This window comes from Plasmodium berghei, assembly GCF_900002375.2.
Source record: "Plasmodium berghei ANKA genome assembly, chromosome: 11".
Lineage (NCBI taxonomy): Eukaryota > Apicomplexa > Aconoidasida > Haemosporida > Plasmodiidae > Plasmodium > Plasmodium berghei.
Window position 1 is genome coordinate 646,773 of NC_036169.2, and position 23,129 is coordinate 669,901.

Here is a 23,129-nt window from a genome sequence, read left to right on the forward strand (position 1 = left end):
TTTGAAATTATTTTATATATATCATTTAGGCAAGGTTTATCAAAGGTATAACTAATGTGTATACAACAAATATATATATTATGGTTTACAATATATATAACTGATTTTTCAGTAATAATATTTATGTTAAATTGTGTCAATTCCTATAAAGAGTAAATATATTAATTAAATACTATTTTGGGGGGGTAAGGTTATAAAGAATTAAAAACTATGATTATTTGAATATTAACTAAAGCAATTCATTCATAACATTTAATGGACAAACATGAATTTGCTTGATATATATATTACTTGTTCATAATATACATTAAATGATATTAAGTTGTAATATCAAATGGAGACAAATTTGCTTTCAAATATAAGTACAAAAACTTATAAATATATGTGCATTGCTATTTACTTATTTTTTTGTAAATAATTTTTGTTTTTTTTTCTGAACATCATAACACAGTTTATAAATAATTACTATCGATATTTGTAATATTAATAAATACACTAATAAAAAATCATAGGAAAAAAAAAACCTTGCACATTCGGTTTCTATATAATATGATATGCACATGAAAGGGGAAAAATAGAAATATTTTTTCTTATTTAAAAAATATTATTAACATTGCATAAATTATACGATATTACGTATATAATAATAGTATATATATTATAATACAATATGTACATGTCAGAATAAAAGAGTATTTATTATTCCATGGTCATATTGTTTTTACAAGCGGGGTGGAGGAAAAATGAATTGCATATATATTATATAATACGAAAACACATTTACTAGTATAAACCTATATTTATACGGTTTTATAAGTAATGAAAAAAAATTCAATATATTACATGCACTTAAATGATAAAAAAAAAAATATAAACGTCTTTTTAATTTACATATGTATATACTTTTATTTTTTATTTATTTTTTATTTATTTTTTATTACATATATATATGTACATAAACGTTTTTTTTTTTGTAAAAAAAAATTGTTACCTGTAATATTATAAATATACACGAAAATAATATATGTATTGTTTTATTTATTTAATTATTTTTTTTTATTTATACCTTTAAAAAATATTTTTTCGACAAATAAATAATATTTTTCCAAATTAAAAAAATTTTGAACCACGCAAAAACAAACATTTTATATTTTTATAATATTATATATTTTTTACAATAATCATTTTTTTTATATATTTATTTTTAAAATTTTATTAATAAAAAATGGCAAGGACTAAACAAACAGCAAGAAAATCCACAGGAGGAAAAGCCCCAAGAAAACAATTGGCATCCAAAGCAGCAAGAAAATCTGCTCCAGTATCCACTGGTATTAAAAAACCTCATAGATATCGACCAGGTACTGTTGCTTTAAGAGAAATTAGAAAATTCCAAAAATCTACTGACTTGTTAATAAGAAAATTACCATTCCAAAGATTAGTAAGAGAAATTGCCCAAGAGTACAAAACTGACTTAAGATTTCAATCCCAAGCAGTTTTAGCTTTGCAAGAAGCCGCTGAAGCATACTTAGTAGGACTTTTTGAAGATACAAACTTATGCGCAATTCATGCAAAAAGAGTTACAATTATGCCAAAAGATATCCAATTAGCTAGACGTATTCGTGGAGAAAGATCATAAAATATGTAAAAGTATGTTTTTTAATTTATACTGTTTGCATATCATATATTATTAATAAAAAAAATAAATAAAAAAAATGATATTACTTTAAATAATGCGAAAATGAACCCAGAATGTATATAACTTATATTATATATGTACAATAAAAGTATAAGTAACATATGCTATCTGGGCAAACCACTGACGTATGGTGCCCATAATATATTCATATTAATAACTATAAAAAAGTAGTATTAAATGCTGAAATAGCAAACCTATTATGAATATGATATAACATTGCACATGTATGTATGTATGTATTATATATATATATATACATACATATATACAAGGGTTTAAATTCTAATTTTTTTATGTTTTTTTTTAAATCACATAAGTACAATCTTATTAAGCAGTTGGAACTTTATATACTTTTAGAAAATTTGCAGTATTTATATATGAACGTACTTCCACCATACAGGATATATTTTTATAGGAACACTATATAGCGTTATAAATTGTTATTGAAATAAAGATAGTATATATAGTGCATTATTATATTATATATATTTAATAAAAAATATAAAAGGTTCAATATTATAATATTTTATATATATGTATATATAAAATGTAGCGTGGATTAATTTTATTATAATAATGTTTATATTATTTTTAATGATTTATATCTTACTATGTTATTATGCGTATTGTGCATAAAAAATTGCTTATTTTATTTATTATTTTTTTTTTTTTTTCATACTTATGTAATATGCGAAAAATTAAAATAATTAGTAAAATGTAATATATAAGCATTTTTTATGTTCTTTTTTTAAGTATTTTCATACTTAATTAAATATGCATATGTATGTATAATATATGTATATATCTTTTTTTAGGCTTCACTAGAAGCTATTACTTTTTGAAGTTTTTTTTTTTTTAATATTGTGCATTTTATATGATTGTTTTTATATTACATCTATTATAAAAAAAAATACATTAAACTAAAGAAACCTACGATAGCGTTCTTATAAAATTGTAGTATACAAAATAGCCATTGATTTTTGGGACTAATTATACTAGTTCGATTATGTTGAAATGCATGACAATGACAATAGTAAAGTAAACATCGTATTTATCTAGCTATTTTTTTTTTTTTATTAACATTTTAAAAACATTAAGTTGATATTCCTATGTCTATACGACTATGCACAATAACCACTATACACATAGATATACATATATGTATCGATAGTTTATTTTAAAAGAATAGTATAAAATGAAAAGTGGTTTTAATAGTATTTTGAGTAAATGTTAAGATTGGTATATTGCGTTAATTTTTCTAAATAAATAAAAATGTTAGTAAAATGGTGTATATATGTATACAGAAATAAAACAAATATTTTATCATTTTTTTTGATTAAGATATTATGTAAACTCTCTCAGTATTTAGCTATGTATATATAATTTGAATTTTACAAAATAATTAATATATGCTAAATTTCAATATTTTTTAAATGTATAACATAAATCATAGGATATAATATGATAGCTACTTAATTTGATAACATGTCTTAAGAAATTGTGATAAAAAAAAAAAAAAAAATATATATTTAATCTAAAAAAATATAAGTGTTATCTTCAGTAAATATAAAACAGTACTATATAATAATTATTTGTTTCGTTTTATTTTTTATGTGATATATGCATTAATGCAATGGGGTGGGGAAATAAAATGAGGACGTTCAGAATAAAAAATGATATCTTAAATTATTTGGTTATATACATAAAATTATTAGAAATATATTTTTTTGTTAAATAATACTTAAAGGGGAAGTGGCCTAGAATCCCAAGGGGAAATAAAGAAAAGTGTGGACATGTATATGTATATCGGTATTTTTCGAGTTCAATTTTTATATGTACTAAAATATGGATAGTGAAAATAGTTAAAATGTGCAACTCATATAAAAAGTAAAAGTTTATAAAAATATCAATGAATTGTATATAATATTAAATATGCCATTTTAAATGTATAATAAATACATGTACAATTAAACATATGTGCACCATATTTATGCATATATTAATTTGTTTTCTATGTGTTATTAATTTTAAATATAGGAAATTAACAATATTTACAAATTTCATGGAAAAATAGAATTAAAAAAAAATACAAATAATATATTACATATGTTGGATAAAATGTGTAAAATAAGACGCCTTTAGTAATAGCATGTGCATAATTCTACTCTTAATTTTTTTTTTTTTTTAATTTTTTTTAGTAAATAGATGGATATTAAATAATGTAAAATTTACAATAAATAAAATTTGTTGTATAATTTATCAACTTTTACATTTTGTTATCATTTGGTATTTATATTTTTTTTTCTACAATTTGACATATTATGATAGACATTATAATTACAGAATGTTCTGAATTTTTTTTTGAAATTGCAACTGATTTGTTCTAAATAGAAAGAATATAATTTTTTTCATAAACATTTTTTTTTCACCTCATTTATATTGCTCACCAATTTTTTTATTATTTCTTTGCTTAAAGTTCGTTAATTAATTCATCGTCTTCATCATTTTTCGCCAATTTTCGGCATTTTTCATAATTTTATTGCTTATTTTTCCGTGTCTATTTCCGAATAATATGGAATCTAAAAGGGATGAACATATTGATGATGGATCAGAATTAGAAACTAAATGCAACTTGGAAATCGGAAATATAAATATAGAGAAAGAAAATTATGAATATTTTAACAGAAATCACATAGAAGACAATGAAGAATTAAGTATGGGAAGTATAGGAAGTTCAGAAAATGTATATAATCAAAATGAAGAAATGAAAAAAATTGTAAATGAAATAGACGAATCTGAGAAAGATTATGAATATTTAGAAAATATAGACGAAGAAAATTGTATCCAATTTAGTCATTTTAGTAATAATGAAAATAACTCTGAATCTATTAAACCCTCTAATTCGAATAAATATAAAGAATCTTTTGAAAATTTTGATAATGAAGAAAATACACTAATATCGAATAAATTTAACCAAAGTGATTATATAAATAAAAATAATATCTCTGAAGGGGGGTGTTCACAAAATGAAGAAAGAAATGAAGTTGATGTAGATGCAAATTGGGTAAAACATGAACCATACAATGAAAATATAAAAAATAAAGATGTAAAAATAGAAACTATATTTGAAAATGATATAAATAATAATTATGTATTAACAAAAGAAAATGTGGGTAATAATAGTACTAAGTTAGTAAATTGTGAAAAAGTAAATATTTTGAATAATAAAAATGAATTAGAACAAAATATATTTTCTAATAATTTAAAAAAAAATGATAACAAAAATGAAAATAATATTATTAGTGTAATAAATAAAAAAATATCAAAACGTAAGAATAACTTTTTTAATTTATTTAAAAAAAAAAATGCTTTAAATGTACGAGAAAATAATGAAGATGATAAAAATTGTAATAAAAAAATGGATTATTATAAAACAGATAATTTATATATTAATGAAAATATAGACATGGAAAAAATAAAAAATAATGAAATAATAAATGATGAAAATAATAAAAGTAATGATAATAATTTCTCAGAAGGAAAAGAATTAACAATAAAAGATATTAGTGATTATAAAAAGGTATCAGTAGACAATAACGTTGATTTAAAAAACTTAGATTCTAAATATAATTTTACAGAATTCCAAAATAATATAAATACTGAAAAGGGTGAACATACAAATAGTATTAGATACTGCATCCAGGCAAGTGATAATCTTATTTTAGATGTAAAAGAGGAGAGAATTGGAATAATAAATTTGAATAATGGACAAGAAGGTTTTATAAAAAATAATAAACAAAATGGAGAAAGCTATAACAACAATAATAATAATAATAGTAATAATAATAATAATAATAATAATAATAATAATAATAATAATAATAATAGTAGGAATAATAATAATAATAATAATAGTAGGAATAATAATAGTAGGAATAATAATAATAATAATAATAGTATGGACGACGATTTTATTAATGAACGAGAATATAGTAAATTTCAAATTTTAACAAATATACCAAGTGGCTCTACATCTATAAAAAAAATATACAGTTTTGATAAAATAAAATCATTTGTTTCTAATAATACTTTTTTAAGAAAAAAAACAAGTACACTCTTAAAAAAGAAATCCAAAATATCAAAAGAGCTTCATTTTTTTTGTTATAATTATAATAATTTATTATGCTTCATATTTTATGTATTATGCTTTGGTTTTATAATATCTTCTTTATATTACGATTCTTGGAAAGAACATGAAATTAAATTAAAATCAGATAATATGAAAAAAATTGTGCATGTAAATATTGGAAGTACTACAATTAAGAGAATACAAAAAATTATTAATAGTAATGGAGATGTAATATATACAATTGATAAAAACCAAAAGATGGATTCATTACTAGAACATCAATATTGTAAAAATGTAAAAAAAGACGATTTAGAAAACTTTTTAATTGATTTAGCATCTAAAAACCAATTAAAAAATAATGAAGAAGAAATATTCAATTCTAAAAAAAAATTAAATGATTCTTTTTTGTTGCAAGCTTTATTAAATATCGGGGATGTTGGACTATTAAAAGATGAAAAAATTATTTTATCACGTAAGTATATCTTTGGATCAACTATATATAATTTAGAATGTAAATTTTTAGGACGATTAAAAAAAGCGGGAATATTTCATAAAATATTATTATATGTTATATTATTATTCCTATTTATATCTATATCATTATTATTATTTATTATTATAAAATATAAATCTATCCAGAATATACAAATAATTAAATATATTTCATTTGTTTTAGCTAACTTTGCTCTTATAACATTAATATCAACAATGTTTTCTATAACCCGAGAATATAATATACCTCTATGTGTCCAAACCGATGGAAGTTCAGACATTTGTGTTGATGGCCGATCAATTTATTTGATTCGCGCTTCGATTATTTTAATAATTTTCTCAAATTTATTTTTTTGCAAATTTATAAACATTATAAATAACAATATAATGGATGATGTAGTCGTCTAGGAACCTTTCATATATAAATGTATCCTTATTGGAAAAATTGGAAATATGCTATAATATATGCAAATGTGCATATTCCATCATATATATATATATATTTGCATACTTGTATTGGCTTGTTTTTTTTTTACTTTTTTAATTTTTCTCATTTATTATACTTTTTCAGTGATTTATTTATCAGTTTTATTTTTATTTTTTTGTTCATATACCTAATTTTATTAGTTAATTGTTTAATTTATACTTACTACTATTTTATTAATTTTTTTATATTTATATTATGACAATTCATACCGTCTTTGTTCCATATATACACACAAAATTCATATTTTTATCCAACTTTTTTAAAACAAATTTTCGATAATTATAAAAAAAAAATAAATGTAGATATAGTATATAAATTATGGCGTTGTGAAAAACCAACAAATAAAATAAAATATTATAGCGACCTCCCCCCCCCAAAAAAAAAAAAAACTAATAGAAAGTGTAATTTTATTTTTTTGTGCTTTCTTACAATTTTTGTATTTTCCTTTTTCAATATATTCTCATTATTTTATTTTTTTAGTAAAAAAATATAAGACTTAAAATTTTGTGATTTTCTCAATCAACAACGAATGGGCACATATATCCATGTGATCGTATATTTCTCTTTTTATCCTGATAAACATTTCCAATATATCACTAATTAAATAATCCTTAAATTATTTTTTTTTAGCTCACCATTTCTTTAGGGTTACAACTCATTTTTTTTTTTTTTCTGACAAAGTCATGTAAAAATGAACTCTTGGTAATCAAATAACTTTTCAAAAAAAATGAGAATAACACAATGTGGAAAATAAAATACCTAAATAACCTGGCAAAGGGATATTTTAATAATGAGGGAATAAGATTGTGTAAGTATTGTGAAAGAACTATAACTTATACCCCTAGTTACAATAGAAATGGAAATATAAAGAATAATTATTGTTCCATATTGGGGTATAAAAAAAATCATTATCATGGAATAAATTCAGAAAAAAACTTGAATAATATTTTAAACGAGGTTGATAAAATTCTGAACGGCAATAATTTTACTGTATACATAAAAAATAAAGAAGAAAATAATGAAAATAAATTATCCCTAAAAAAAGAGCATGAAATAGACGTGTTTAAAATGTTAAACATATTAAATAAAATAATAATCTTAATAAAAGAAGAAAATGGTGAATTTCGAATAAATGTATGGAAAAATTCAACATTTAAAAATCTTTTGTCTTATATTAAATTAAAAATTTCGATTTTTAATTACAATGAAATGTTTTTGTTTATATTATGCTTTTCAAAAATACAATTTATTCCCCAAGTTTTGCTCGAAGAAGTATTAGTAAAGCTAAATGAAGAATCATATTTAAGTAATTTTTTTAAAGATAATGTTAATAAGTTTTTTCAGTTTATTTTTATTTTTTCAAGTTTTAAAAATTTAAAAAATGTGGCATCACGTCAGGATTTTCTACAGTTTGTAAACGAATATATTAATGTGATATTAACACAAGGATTTAGTAATAATAAAAATGAGCAAAACAATATTCATAAAATAAGTTTAGACTGTTACATGCTTTTATCTTCAGCAATGTACAACATGAATGTGAAGAATGAAATATTATTACATGAAGTGTGTAATGAAATCATTTCTTTTTTAAATGAACATAAAATAGACGAAACTTTTGATGATGGAATTAATGTAGCAAAAAAAATAATTAACATTTATTTTTCATATTCATCTCTAGGATTTAACAATTATTATTTTTATGAAAAATTAAATTCATTTTTATATAATGTAATAGAAGGTGTACCTTTGTCAAGCTCTTTAACTTTATTACTTACTATTTCGACACTAAAAGAAAAAAAAAATTATAATTTTCCTTTATGTTTATTATCAATAATAGAGAATAAATTTATAAACCATTTTTATGCATTAGATCAAAAAGATTTATTATTATTAATATATTTATTTACTTACCTAAAGCTGTACATGTCAAATTATGAACAATATGTGTGTATGTTGGATTATTTATTTAATGTTCATAATTTTAATTTGTTAAACGATTGTGATGTTTATGATAAAGCAAAGCTAGTTCAAATATATTTTTCTTTAAAAGGAGGCATTGACTATAAAAAAACAGAAGATCATATATCACAAATTAATACCTTTGAATTAGAATACCGAACTGTATCAAAACAAATCAAAGATTTTAATAAAAATAATTTAAATGTTAAAATAAATGAAAAAAATATTTCTTATGTACAAAATGATGAAGAAAAAGGAGATAGACATGAAAATAAGAAACAAATTTACGATGATAATAAAAATGAAATAAAAAATATAATTTTAAAAGAATTACATAATAAAGGTGTTCTTCAAAAAATTGAACAAAATGTAAATGGAAATATGGAAATAAAAGAAATAGCGATTGATGACGATGATTTTAATGAAAAAAAACATGAACATGTGCAGGAAGAAATTGAAATAATAAATAAAATAATAAATGATAAAATTAATGGTAAAATATTTAAAGTTAATAATATAAAAAGAAACATATATATAAATAATTATTATTTTAGTCATTTATATTTGCATATAGAAAAAGGCCAAAAATCTAACAACAAAATATATGACAAATATGTTATTAATTTATGTACAAATGAAAATACCGATTATTTTGGCAAAATAGATATATATACAAATATGAAAAGAGAACATTTGTTAGATTTGCACATAAAATATATCCCAATTGATTTGTTAAAATGGAAAAATTTATCTCATCATGAAAAAGAAAAATTACTCATCCAAAAGTTGATTGACGAAGATGATGATGTACAATATTTTGCATGACCATGTGCATAATTTTTATGTGTAGTTGTACAGGCAAATTTGTATTGTTTCATATGGACATTTTTTTTTTATTTGTTCTAATTCTCATGTGAAAATGGAGATATAATTCGATTTGTTTTTGCTTTCATAAAGATGTTACAATATATCCAAATGATAAATCATTAATTAAAGTTTTTATTAAATGATGTTTAAAAATGGTAAAAAAAATAAAAGGAATTAACCAGTATATAGGATCGATTTGGATAAGGAATTATGCAATTCTATTTTTTAAGAATATACAAAATGAAAGAACGTTTAAAAAATCAAATGTGCTTATCATCTTTCCTATTTCAATAAATTATTGCACAAATAATAGGAGAATTGAAAATGATGGAATCAAAAAATATAAGTACCATCCTAAAATAGATAAAGGTTAATTTAATTTAAAAGCCGTCAAGATATTCATCAGCATCATCATAATCTTCTTCATCATAAGAAATATCCCCATATATCATATCGACTTCATCTTTATAATTTTTAATTGAATTTTTAACTTCATTTGGTTTTTTTTTATTTACAAGTGATTCTCTTTGTTTTTTTTCTTTTTTATCAATCATATCTTGAATTTTTCTATTAAGACTTATCAATTCTTTATTTCCTAATTTCATTTCACTTGCTTGTAAAATTATTGATATAAATCTTTCAATAGCAACACTTTTTGCGTTACTTTTTTTAATTCGAAATGCTAATATTTCTCCTAAATGCTCACAATCTTTTATCGAATTTAATGGTGTACTTTCAAGTGTTACTATTTTTTCTTGGGGTTTATTTTTATTCAAATTTTTATTTTCATTATCTTTAGTTGTTTTTTTATTTTTATTTGGATTATCACTTATATTTAAAAAATCTGCAATATCATCCATATTATTTTCTAATATTTTTTTTTGTATTTCATCATTTTCATTTCTAATTGTAGTATTAAAGTCTTCTCGTTTTTCTTCTTCATCATCATTTAACCATTCAGACCAATCATCAACTACTTCAGTTTTTATAGCTACTTATAAAAAAAAATGTATATATTGATAATAATTATATTATTTAGTTTGGAATATCGAGTTATAATTTAGTAGGGACAATATATCAAACATCAAATTATGTATATATATATTTTTTTTTTTTTTTATAAATGTGCGACTAAGACTAGCCAAAAATGTTGTTATAAGTTTGTAAACTTACCCATTTTATTTTATAATAAGATAAATATATTCAAACAAATTATTTATTTTATCACAATATGATAATGATCTTAATTCCCTAAATAATAGTGATAGTAACCAGGGGAAAATAGTAAAATACGAATTTTACAAATTATAATTTATGTCAATATTAATGCATAAGTTGTACTTGAAAAAAATTATTACATACTATTTTTATTACATACTATTTTATACATACTATTTTTATTATAATGTACATCCTTATGTTTGATAGTTTTTTTTCTACATTATAATAGTGTATGCAGAAAAAAAACTAGTGAGCTTATGGATTAATTATATAAATTTTTTATTACCATCTAATATAAATGATATTTTTTATTTTATTTAATTATCTACAAAATTGTTAGTTTGTTCTTTGGAATATTTACTCTCTATGACCCTCTCTATATATTTTTTTTTTTTCCAAATAAATAAGTTTTATATATTTATATTGTAAATATAAAACATGCAACATGCCATATATATGTTTCCTTAAAAACTAATTGTATTGGATAAAGTCTTTTAATTTCTAAGTTTTATATAAATTAATAATTAAAAAAATATATATAACTGTTTTTTTTTTCCTTTTTTTTTGGAACTATATTTATATATTCAAAAAAAAAGTATGGGTTATAATTAAATTTATGTTTTAGGAAAATAAATAAAAGGATGTATATATGCACATTTTTCAAATCTCTATATTTTATTTTTTTAAATACATTAATTTAGCGAGGAAAATATAAATGAAAAGTAACATAATAATATTATTAAATTAAACAATAAAATAAAAATCCTTTTAATTATAGTTATACACGAATTACATTATTTTATCAATGTGTTGTATTCCAATTTTAGTTTATATCATATATTTTTCAATAAAGCCTATCCTATAATTTTTTTAAATATATATTTTTTATTTTATACTTTATTCACTTTTATGGAAAATAAATAAATATCGCATATGCAATATAATATGTTTGAAACAAATTGAGATAAATCGCATTTGACTATTTATAAAGGACAATATATATATACGAGTTTTAGTTTGAATTTGTGTGATTTTTCATATAAGATTTAAATAGGAATTAAAAAAAATGAAAAAGATGATGATATGTTGATTTAATTTTTCAGCTACTTTAATAAGGTTATGGTTATATATAAGTATATTTGTAAATTAGTTAAAATGAAAAAAAAGGAAAAATATATAAAAAAATATTGTATATATTTTGTATCATTGCAAAATCAAAAATATTGTATTATATAGAAATATAAAAATTTATATTAAATAAAAATGGCGTTTCCTTTTTATAGTTTTGCTATAATAAAATGAATAATCTTAAAGTGTAGAAATTGTGAACATTGCAGAAATTGTAAAAATTGTGAAAATAATATTAAAATATGGATTTACTTTTTTGGAAAAGTGCAGCATATGATTAGCTAACGAAATTTTGTATAGGAAAAAAAAAATATATATTTCACTATTTATTATTAATTAAATAAAAAATATATTGCTTTTCATTCATTTCTTTATTTCATTCATTTCTCTGATATTCTTAATTATAACTTGGAATAAAATGGACCAACGAATTAAATACCATAGTGCCCCCTACCCCCTATAGCACTCGCTTCGTTTTAAGCACAAAAATGAATAGCAGCTTAAAATGCAAACAAATTAACATAGTATAGCACAATTAACATAATATAGCATACTTAATATAATATACATAATTAATATATATAGCATCATATAATAAATAGTATGTACTTATTACTGCTTATATGCATTGTGTTATATATAAAAAAATAATTATGTCAAAGGTATATCAATAAAATTTATTAAGGATATTGCCATCATATTATATTATATATTATATTTATTTATACATAATTAGGGAAATATAAAACTTGCGCATATTAAACATTTAAAGGGAAGAAATATAAAAAAAAAATAAAAAAATAACAAAAAAAAAATAATAAAAAAAAATATATAGTTATTTACAAAAATATAATTACATAAAATTTGTATTATATTCCTAAAAAAAATTAACCATTCCATAAAAAGGTAAAAATACATTTTTTTAAATTAAAAAATATAGAAAATAAAGGGTTTATATATATATATATTAAAAACACGAAAAAAAATAATTCTAGCAATAAATGTATGAATAATGAAAGAAAAAAAACTAAAGGGAAACCAAAAGAAAACATGAAAAATTATGTTTCCCTAACTATGCAAACTTTATATATATATTTATTCTATATTTTTATACGATTTTTAGAAATTTTATAAAAAATAAATAAACAAAATGGCAACACGATTTAAGAAAAACAGAAAAAAGAGAGGTCATGTATCAGCAGGCCATGGTCGTATTGGAAAACACAGAAAACATCCAGGCGGGAGAGGAAAAGCTGGTGGTATGCATCATATGCGAATAAATTTTGATAAATATCATCCAGGATATTTTGGAAAGGTAATTAAAAAGTTTACTTGAAAGGAAAGCTTGACGAGAAGGCTTAGCTAGCCAAGTCATACCGTTGTATATGCACATGCATATATACATAAATATGTATATATATATATATATATATATATACATACATATATATATGGATATGTTGATTTATTTAAAAATTTTGTAGGTTGGTATGAGGCATTTAAATTTGTTAAAAAACCGAAAATATTGCAGAACCATAAATGTTGATAAATTATGGGGTTTATTACCTGAAGAAAAAAAAAAAGAATTTGCTAAAAATGAAAATATAGCCCCAGTTATAGATGTAACCAGAGTTGGATATTTCAAAGTTTTAGGAAATGGCCATTTAGAACATAATCAACCAATTGTTGTAAAAGCTCGATATTTTTCTTCCATGGCTGAAAAAAAAATTAAAGCCGTAGGAGGGCAATGTATATTAGTAGCTTAAGAAGTTATATATATATATAGATAGATAGGGATAATTATAAATTTTCTAAATAATATATTTTAAATGAAACTCGTTTTTTATGAAAATAATAAAAATACTGATTTAATTTGTTTTATTCAGTTTTATATTTAAAAAAAAATGATACAAGTATACATTTATATTTATATATGCAATTTTTACCTGTACAATAACTTTATAATATAACTCTGTTCTGTTTTTAATATATATACAAACATGTGCATATATATTGAAGAAAACGGAGTGTTTAATATTTTAAAAAAAGATAAATTAAATCATACACATGTATACATATATTCTAGTGCATATTAATGACTATTGTTGAGTTATCATTTTATGATTTTCTTAGATTGTTATTTTCTAAATCTTCTTCTTCATATTGTATTTGACTCAATTCCCAAGGTTTAAAAAAAGTTGAAAATGTCAAAAAGTTCCATTTTTTTGGTATAAAATATAAAGAAACGGTTAATAAATTCATTATTAAGGTTAAATATGTCAGAATTTCTCGTTTGTATAATTCACTGTAAAAAAATTATAAATTTGTTTTTTTAGAAAAATTTTACGTCATTTATTCAACATCATAGACACATATATATGCGTATTTAGTCATGAATATTTTTTTTTTCTACCCAATAAATCCAAGATTTTTTAAATATAAATCAAATAATATTAGCGCGTATGTGTGTCCAAAATACGTACGAAACAGCTTCTAAAATGGGAAAGGTATAGATGCAGCATAAATATTATACAATCTCACATGCATACATAAATAGTGATTTAAAATGGACAAAACTGTAATGCAAATAATGCAATTTTTCATTTTTTTTTTTTCATTCTTTTTTATCTTACGGCCGAAAATACGACTGCCCCACTTGAAAGCACCATAAAAAGGCAAATGTGCAAAAGTAAAAAGTTTATATATGTATTTTTTTTTTCAACCATGAAAGCAAAGCCAAGTTTAAGCTGCAAAAAATGTGGAAAATGTGGAAAATGTGGAAAATGGGAAAATGAGCAAGCAGAGAGTTTTCAGTTTATTTCTCAAACCTTTGTGCTAAAATATATATATCCGGACAAAGCACATATAAGTAGGTATGATACAATTAGTGTGTATAGAATTATCGAGCAAACGATATAATCACTGATTACCATATACTACAACAAAGAATATGAATATATAAAGGTGAATATGTACATAATACAAAATCGTAATGGTGTTGTTTTATTTTCTACATGCAAGGATAAACTAAATAAAACGAACAAGACAGTATATGGAAAACGATTCGAAATAAATAGTTTGAAATAACCTGAAGCAAGGAATCCCAGAAAAGGTATTTAGAGAGAAGGAAGTTATATTTAATTATGTCGTTAAAAATATTATAAAAAATTAAATGTATAATTATAGATATTGTTAATAATAAAAAAGCGAGGCCAGATAAAAGATATCCCAAAGCATACATTTGATTAATAGGATTATTATACAAATCTAACAAATTTTGATAATCTTTTTCGAGGCTATGTACTATATAATTGAGTATTCTTCTTTGTCTTATATATTTTATATGATAATAGAAAGATTTATAAATATTCATTTTTTTTATTTGTGTTTTATTTTTTTCAAGCATTTCTGTAATTTGTATTAACTTTTTGGCTTTTACATTTATTATTGCTAATTCATCCTTTAATTGGTTGTCTTTTATTTTTCTTTTTTTATTTGCATATGAATATATTAAATTAAAAGGAAATGTAAACATTCCAATTCCAACATAAAAAGAAAAAAGAATAAAACCAAATAAAAATGTAGATAATATTATATGATCATTAAAATTTAAATTTATATCCATTTTAATATTCATATTTGTTGGTATATTTTGACATTCTTCTATTTTTTTTATGTTATATTTTAGAAAGTCTTTTTTATTTGTGTCTAATATATATTTGTACCACAATTTACAATCATTTGCATTTAGTTTGATTTTTATTTCCTTAAATGGTAAATATGTTAAGAAAAATAAAAAAAAAGCTAAACAAATAAAAAAAAAAGTAATTGGAACTATTTTTATAAAAAATATTTTACACCATTTTTGTATTATAGGTTTTAAATTCTCCTTCATTTTATAATTCCCTTCTATCGTTTTTTTTTTAAATATTTCTTCATTTTCAATATTAATTAAATTATTCTGATCACATATTTGAAATGTATTATCAACCTTTAAATATATTATAGTTAATATAGGAGTTAATATAAAAATATATGACAAGCATATCAAATATAATATTCTGTACACGATAAATATATTTAAATATTTCTTAACAGTAGTAGACAAATTAAAATAAATGTCAATTGGAAATAACAACACTAATATCCAACATATCATATATCCAATAATAATAATAAATTTTATAATTTTATATACAAAAATTTTATTATCATTTTTGTGTCCACATATTATTAATAATCTGAATCCTGTTATAGCTGATAATATTAAACATCCTAAGAAAAATATTAATAATATATATTCATCCATTTTTAATCTATAAAAATTGTTAAAAAAAAATAGTGTAAATATGCCTATATATTAAAAATTATATGTGGTGGCATATTTATATCTATTTAATTTGTTGCATTTTTGTAACAAATATATCTTGTCTTACTTTTTTTTACACTTGTTATATTTTCTATTTTTCTACAAAAATAAAAAAAATTATTTAAAAAAAAATAATAAATCTTTAAATATATCACATGCCTCGTTTTATACGTAAAGCGATGACATGATTTTATAAATACGACAAATAAAAGAAAAATATATATTATATGTATATATACATTTATTTATACATATAAATTGCAAGTTTGGCAATATCATGTTTCATTTATTTAGTAAAATGAAAAATATACAAATTAAAAAAAGAGAGATTATACCTTTTTTATTTTGTATTAAAAAAGTTGGGTATATTATATACCACTGTAATCATAGAACAGTTCAACTACATTTTTTTTTTTTTTTTTATGTACAGCTATTTGAAAAAAAAAAAATATAATAAAAGACCAAATGAATAAATAAAAATCAAATTAATATATTTCGTGAGATAAGAGAAAATATGAAATGGAGAAAATATATTTCTTTTAACCTTTATTTATATTTTTTATAGGAATTATAATTCTTAACCCTAACATTTTAACCTCTCATTTTGAAAATGAAAAATAATTAAAAAAAAAAAAAATACTATTTTTGGGAAAAGGAACATACACCAAATTATATAATATAGGGCATTGTATAATTATAACAATATCATATATATATATATATATATATATGTCTATTAAAATGACTGAACAAATAAGGTATATATAGAGAAAGATCGAAAAATTATAGTGGAATTTTGATATCATTTAAATATATTTTTATTTTCCCCAAATTTGTTACTTAAAAAAATTGATGTGCTATTACCAAATAAGACAACACAAAGGAAAAAACATATTTTATATATTCTCAATTTGTTTTAAAATAATATTAAAAAATATCTTATAAAATAAAAGCTTCCACACTATTTTATGTTTTCCTTTTGAAAATACACGCACATGTCCTATATAAATTTTATGTTTTGAAAAATTATGAACAGTTAATAATTTTTTATGTTTAACATTTTATGTTAATAATATTTTAATTGTTGTAAAAGTGTAAAATTTTTTTTTAAATAAATAAGGGGCTCATTTGTTCTTTTTTAATAATAGTTATATGTATGCATGCGTGATATATAGATATGTGTGTATATGGTAAGGTATTGAACAATGAGTATATATTTATTCAACCTTTGAAATGTTAAGATTAGCCAATTACATTTTCAATCATATTAAAATGGGGAGAAAGCTTTAAGAAAAAAAAAACGGCCTGAATAATATTTTATTCATTTTTTTACATTTATTTGATTTTAAAGTGCATATGTTTTTAATTAAAACGATTTATGAATAAAGGAATAAATAGATATTCGAGTACATGATGCATTTTCTAGCAATTTAATGTAAAAAAAACAAGTATTTACACTAATTTTAATTTTAACAATTACTTTTTATATTGTTAAGATATTTTAGTAATAATGAAGAAATGCGGAAATATACTATAAAAATACAATGCATGTATTTTTCATGAATTTACACCCTTTTAACCCAACACCGAGTGCATATACGACAAGAAAAAATAAAAATAAATGCATTATTTTAAGCTTTATTTGTTTTTTATATCTTCAAAATCGAGCGCTAATTTTATACATTTTTCCAATACACAAAAGTTTAAATATTTTTTTACACCTTATATATTTTTAAAATATTTTCCATATACAATTATTTGAGTATATATTGTGTATGATTTTTTTTCCTCTTAAAATTTAGCAAAATTTCTCTCTTATTTATATTTATATTTTTTATTTATTTTTTAAAGAATGCCAAAAATATCATTAATAGGAAGTGGCCAAATAGGGGCTATAGTAGGTCAACTATGTTTATCTGAAAATATCGGAGACATTGTTTTATATGATGTAGTAAATGGAATACCCCAAGGAAAATCTCTCGATTTAAAACATTATAGTACAATTATAGGTGTAAATCGAAAAATAATAGGAACAAATAATATCAAAGATATAACAGATTCTGATGTAATAGTTATAACTGCAGGTGTTCAAAGAAAGGAGGGAATGTCCAGAGAAGATTTAATTGGTATAAATGGGAAAATAATAAAAAGTGTTGCTGAATCTGTAAAACAATATGCACCAAATGCTTTTGTTATATGTGTTACAAACCCTCTTGATGTTATGGTTAATGTTTTTCACAAGTATAGTAATCTGCCATATGAAAAAATATGTGGAATGGCAGGTATATTAGATACATCAAGATTTAGATATTTATTGAGTGAAAAATTAAATGTTTCCCCAGAAAATATTAATGCTATTATTTTAGGAGGCCATGGTGATCTTATGATGCCATTGCCAAGATATTGTTCAATATCGGGTATACCATTATTAGATTATATTAAAAATCATGATATGTCAGAAAAAGATATAAGTGATATTATAGAAAAGACAAGGAATATGGGTGGTGAAATTATTAAGCTTGCTAAATCGTCTGCTGCATTTGCTCCGGCTGCTTCTATTATTAAAATGATAAAATCATATTTACACGATCAAAATCAATTATTTACATGTGCAGTTTATTTAAGTGGACTATATAATTGTAAAGATTTATATGCTGGATCAACAGCTATTATTAATAAAACTGGGGCACATCCAATCGAATTTATATTGACAGAAGAAGAACAAGCTTGCTATCAAAAGTCGATAAACAATATTAGAGAAAATACACAAAAAGCCTTGAATGTAATTGACTAAATTTACAAGTTTTTTTTTTCCTTAAAATGGATAGTCAAATTGATCGTACACAACTAATAAATATGATAAATTATTAATATTTTAATTTATCATTATCATATGTGTGCATGCATTAATTTTATGCTGAAACTAAAATGGTGTTTTATTCGCCTCTTAAATAGCATAGACATATTACGTATGTATGTGTTTTGATCAAGATTAAAAAGTATGAAAATTTGCATTTAATTTTTTACTAAAAATATAAAAAAACTCCATAGTATTTTTGCATTTATGTAAATATCTATATGTAAATGCAAATTTTTTGTTTCTTTAATTCTTAATGAATTTTTTAGTTTACTCTTAAAACCTATTAATGAAAAAAAACACCAGCTAGTTATATTAATTTTTTTTTTTTAAATTTAATAAATTAGCAAAATGTAAAGTTTTGATAATTCAAAAAAATTAACTAACAATTACTTAGCACAACATTTCGTAGTCTATAATAAATTCTAACGAATTAGAGATGAAAAAATAAAATTAAGAAAATATAAAATAAAATTAATTTAACACTTAATAATTAATAGACTAAGTATTAACGAAATTAAAAATAATCCCATTAATCCAATGTGTACTAATCTTGAAATATTTCCTGGCCTAAACAAATTAAAAAAAAAAAAAAAAAAACATTGCCAAAATTGTGAGATATGTGCGTAAATTATTTTCTTCATATATTTTTGTATGTATAAATATGTGTTATAGTTGTTTTTCAAATACTTACCCTTTATTCATTCTAATCACATTAAAAATGTATGGGTAGCAATAACCTCCGAATAATCCCCCGATATTTCCCATAATGTTTCCTATAATAAATTAAAAATGGCAAAATAAGAAATAAAATAGTGAACGTAGAATAAAACTCGTAGATAAGAAAAATGATCCATACACCGTTTTTTTTTTTTTTTTTGAATTTGTTTACCATTATGTGGGAACATGGCTATTGTCAAATACATTGGTATGATCGTAAATCTAGACATAAAAAAAAATGATAAATAAAATGTATAATTTAGTATTTCATAATTTGGTAAAATATTATGTTATATACATTTTTGTCTTTTTCGTTTCAAAGTATTTTCAATACAATGTAGATATGATAGTTACACTTAAAATGCATTTTCTTTTCTTTGTTATTTTATATTATGTTCATACAAATAAGTCCCTATGATTTCGATTTTTCCTTTAATCCTTTTAAAGTTTGATGTTACTTCTTGTAAAAAAAGACCCATAATTCCAAATAGTATAGTACTGGTTCCTAATTGGGCCTAAAAAATTAACGAAAATAGTTAGATTATATGATAAAACAAAAGTAAAATATATAATATGAATATTTTTTTAAATATATAAATATTTATTTGTTCATTTTTTTTCTTTTTTTGGAATAATACTTCATTGCAGTTTGCTGTTGCACACATTAATAAATTCCCACATATCGAACTAAACAACATTATTGCTATAATATGAATTTTTCCATAACTTGAAAAAAAAAGGGAAAATATTATATATGTTTATTATAGTGCCATTTGTACAACTGCTAAATTGAGGTAGCAACTTTTGCTCAAAATAAAGCAAAGATGAAAAAAATGACTTTAATTTTGTAATTACTTTTTCTCGGCAATTATTCCAAGGTTAATTAAGTAATATGTATTAATCTATTAAAACAAAAAGTTAAAGTATGAAAAAACGTGGACAAATATATTAATGTATTTATTATCCTTTTTGAGTTATACTATCAAACTCCATATATTAGGATGAATTAATGTTGCAGTTATGAATTTGTGGAAATGTAATTTATTTGAAATAATTTCCCTGTTTATTCCTATATTTGTTAACACATCTCTAAAAATAAGAAAAATAAAATTACATGATTTTTAAAAGCGATATATCTGTCTATACATGCCCAAGTATATAATTATAATTTTTTTTTATTTATATATATATATATGGTAAATATTGGTTTACTCTCTAATAAATAAAGGGTTGTATTTATTAAAAAAATAAATGTCATATCCCAAAAAAAATATATATAAGAATATGGAAAAGATTATGGTAACATAATGAGGCTTATAAGAAGGGAATAGGATTTGAATAAATTGAATATTCTTCTTAAAAGTTTTATAAAAAGATCGTGCATATTTTAAAAGTAACAAATCGGAGTCATCAAATACCTCGTCATTTGGAACATTTTGATAATTCATGAGAAATCGCATTTTTGCTTTTTTATTATTTTATGTAGAATCGTAAATATTCTAAACTCAATTTTAATATAATTGATTATTCATTTACAAAAGATACGGAACAATAAAACAAATAAAAAACTGTAAACTAGCAATAATGTATTTAATTCGTAAAACAAGTTAGTAAATATGTGAAAACATCAAAACGGGACAATACATTAAAAGCGAGAAATAATAACGGAAGGCTATGATGGGAAAAATGTGAAAAAAATTGTAAAAAATGTAGAAAAATAGTAGAAAAATAATAGAAAATGATTGTGTATGTAGCAAATAAGATATTGCTAATTATTTTTTCAGTGAAAATTTTTGTAGTGATATAGTTTTATATCCTAATATAAGATCGTTATTGTATTTAAAATTTATATGGTGTGAATATGCATGCAAAGCTTATAACCCCAAAAATGGAAAAAGGAAATAAAAAGAAAAAAAGAAAAAACCAAACCATTGACCTTTTTTAACAAATAATTTTTATAATTAAAAAAAAAAATTAAGAAATTTTCTTAAGTATAAAATTATGTTTTTTCGGTATGTTTACAAATTAGTGTTAAAATGGTATATATTTAGTAACATTATCCAGGTATTTTTTTTTAAGAAAAATAAAATAAAAAATTGTATATCAATTATTATATATATCAAAAAATTTGAATACGAAACATTTATAAGTTAATATAAAAATTACAAAATTATATTTTTATTATTATTTTTTTGGAACTTATTTATATGTGTATGGATGTATGAATATACACAGGAATATATAATTCCCAAAGCATATATATATCAATATGTTTATATGTTTGCATTTTCTATATTTATAAATTTTTTTTTTTTCCAAATTTATAATACATTTTAGCTTTTACTACTATTCCATCAATTAGCTATTATGCAACCAAGCCAAATGAATGAAAAACAAATTTCAAAAATAAGTCTTTTACTTTTAATTAATGAAATAATTAATTTGAATATAAAATTAGTAAAAGACAATATATTAGATATTGAAAGTATAGATAATGATGGAAATAATTATTTGAATGATAATTTACATGACCAAATAAAACATACTTCTGAAGAAAATAACCAATTTAATAATAATGAGATCATAAAAAATGCACAAAATTATAATAACAAAAATGATAATAGTAGGAAGTATAAGAACAATTGGAAATGGGTAGACGACGACAACAATTATATAAATGTGTTGTCAAAAAGATTAAAAGATATGGGTAAAAGTATAGGATTAAAACTTATTGAAAGGATATTAATATATAAAAATAACTTAATTGATATTAAAGATATTATAAAAATTATAGGGAAAGATATGTGGTTTATTATTTTTAATAAAAATATTGATAAATTACAAACTTATAAAAAAAATGTATATATAATAATTGATAACGATATAAGCGTTTATTTAAAACACACTTTGATTGATAACAAAACAAATCAAAAAAATAATTTTATTCATGCTTTTATTATTCTAATAATTGGAATAATTAAAGGTGTTTTAATCCGATTTAAAATTAATGCGTATGTTACTTACAATTTAAACTACCCTACATGTGAGTTTTAATTTAGTTTATTCTACATTTCCTCACATTTTTCCATGTTACATTTTATTCTGCATTTCCTCACATTTTTCATTTCTTAGGTTCTTTTCAAATAACCATACTTGATGGGTAACTAGACAGTAAGCACACACTTATATCGCATAAAATTT

The 23,129-nt window shown here is 21.1% G+C and overlaps 9 protein-coding genes across 9 annotated transcripts; 6 read left to right on the forward strand and 3 right to left on the reverse strand.

Annotated features, from left to right (window-relative positions):
- Nucleotides 1-1,225: 1,225 nt before the first annotated feature.
- On the forward strand, nucleotides 1,226-1,636 carry PBANKA_1117100 (histone H3 variant, putative; the record flags this gene model as incomplete). Its single annotated transcript, XM_034565706.1, has 1 exon — nucleotides 1,226-1,636. The coding sequence occupies one exon, from the start codon at nucleotides 1,226-1,228 to the stop codon at nucleotides 1,634-1,636; it is 411 nt and encodes a 136-aa protein (XP_034422377.1).
- Nucleotides 1,637-4,268: 2,632 nt separating this feature from the next.
- On the forward strand, nucleotides 4,269-6,725 carry PBANKA_1117200 (conserved Plasmodium protein, unknown function; the record flags this gene model as incomplete). The annotated part of the gene is made up of 1 exon (XM_034565708.1): nucleotides 4,269-6,725. One exon carries the CDS (start codon nucleotides 4,269-4,271, stop codon nucleotides 6,723-6,725), a length of 2,457 nt encoding a protein of 818 aa, XP_034422378.1.
- Nucleotides 6,726-7,545: 820 nt separating this feature from the next.
- On the forward strand, nucleotides 7,546-9,591 carry PBANKA_1117300 (conserved Plasmodium protein, unknown function; the record flags this gene model as incomplete). The annotated part of the gene is made up of 1 exon (XM_034565709.1): nucleotides 7,546-9,591. The coding sequence occupies one exon, from the start codon at nucleotides 7,546-7,548 to the stop codon at nucleotides 9,589-9,591; it is 2,046 nt and encodes a 681-aa protein (XP_034422379.1).
- Nucleotides 9,592-10,013: 422 nt separating this feature from the next.
- Nucleotides 10,014-10,810, reverse strand: PBANKA_1117400 (conserved protein, unknown function; the record flags this gene model as incomplete). Its single annotated transcript, XM_034565710.1, has 2 exons — nucleotides 10,014-10,624; nucleotides 10,807-10,810. The coding sequence occupies 2 exons, from the start codon at nucleotides 10,808-10,810 to the stop codon at nucleotides 10,014-10,016; spliced, it is 615 nt and encodes a 204-aa protein (XP_034422380.1).
- Nucleotides 10,811-13,132: 2,322 nt separating this feature from the next.
- Nucleotides 13,133-13,748, forward strand: PBANKA_1117500 (ribosomal protein L27a, putative; the record flags this gene model as incomplete). The annotated part of the gene is made up of 2 exons (XM_034565711.1): nucleotides 13,133-13,297; nucleotides 13,467-13,748. The coding sequence occupies 2 exons, from the start codon at nucleotides 13,133-13,135 to the stop codon at nucleotides 13,746-13,748; spliced, it is 447 nt and encodes a 148-aa protein (XP_034422381.1).
- Nucleotides 13,749-14,100: 352 nt separating this feature from the next.
- PBANKA_1117600 (LMBR1 domain-containing protein, putative) lies at nucleotides 14,101-16,291 on the reverse strand (the record flags this gene model as incomplete). The annotated part of the gene is made up of 5 exons (XM_034565712.1): nucleotides 14,101-14,287; nucleotides 14,396-14,475; nucleotides 14,616-14,729; nucleotides 14,811-14,918; nucleotides 15,071-16,291. 5 exons carry the CDS (start codon nucleotides 16,289-16,291, stop codon nucleotides 14,101-14,103), a joined length of 1,710 nt encoding a protein of 569 aa, XP_034422382.1.
- Nucleotides 16,292-18,203: 1,912 nt separating this feature from the next.
- Nucleotides 18,204-19,145, forward strand: PBANKA_1117700 (malate dehydrogenase, putative; the record flags this gene model as incomplete). The annotated part of the gene is made up of 1 exon (XM_034565713.1): nucleotides 18,204-19,145. One exon carries the CDS (start codon nucleotides 18,204-18,206, stop codon nucleotides 19,143-19,145), a length of 942 nt encoding a protein of 313 aa, XP_034422383.1.
- Nucleotides 19,146-19,687: 542 nt separating this feature from the next.
- Nucleotides 19,688-21,388, reverse strand: PBANKA_1117800 (rhomboid protease ROM10; the record flags this gene model as incomplete). Its single annotated transcript, XM_034565714.1, has 8 exons — nucleotides 19,688-19,778; nucleotides 19,903-19,984; nucleotides 20,101-20,150; nucleotides 20,331-20,443; nucleotides 20,567-20,654; nucleotides 20,784-20,830; nucleotides 20,909-21,017; nucleotides 21,141-21,388. The coding sequence occupies 8 exons, from the start codon at nucleotides 21,386-21,388 to the stop codon at nucleotides 19,688-19,690; spliced, it is 828 nt and encodes a 275-aa protein (XP_034422384.1).
- A 907-nt stretch (nucleotides 21,389-22,295) lies between these two features.
- On the forward strand, nucleotides 22,296-23,092 carry PBANKA_1117900 (trafficking protein particle complex subunit 6A, putative; the record flags this gene model as incomplete). The annotated part of the gene is made up of 2 exons (XM_034565715.1): nucleotides 22,296-22,971; nucleotides 23,061-23,092. The coding sequence occupies 2 exons, from the start codon at nucleotides 22,296-22,298 to the stop codon at nucleotides 23,090-23,092; spliced, it is 708 nt and encodes a 235-aa protein (XP_034422385.1).
- Nucleotides 23,093-23,129: the final 37 nt, after the last annotated feature.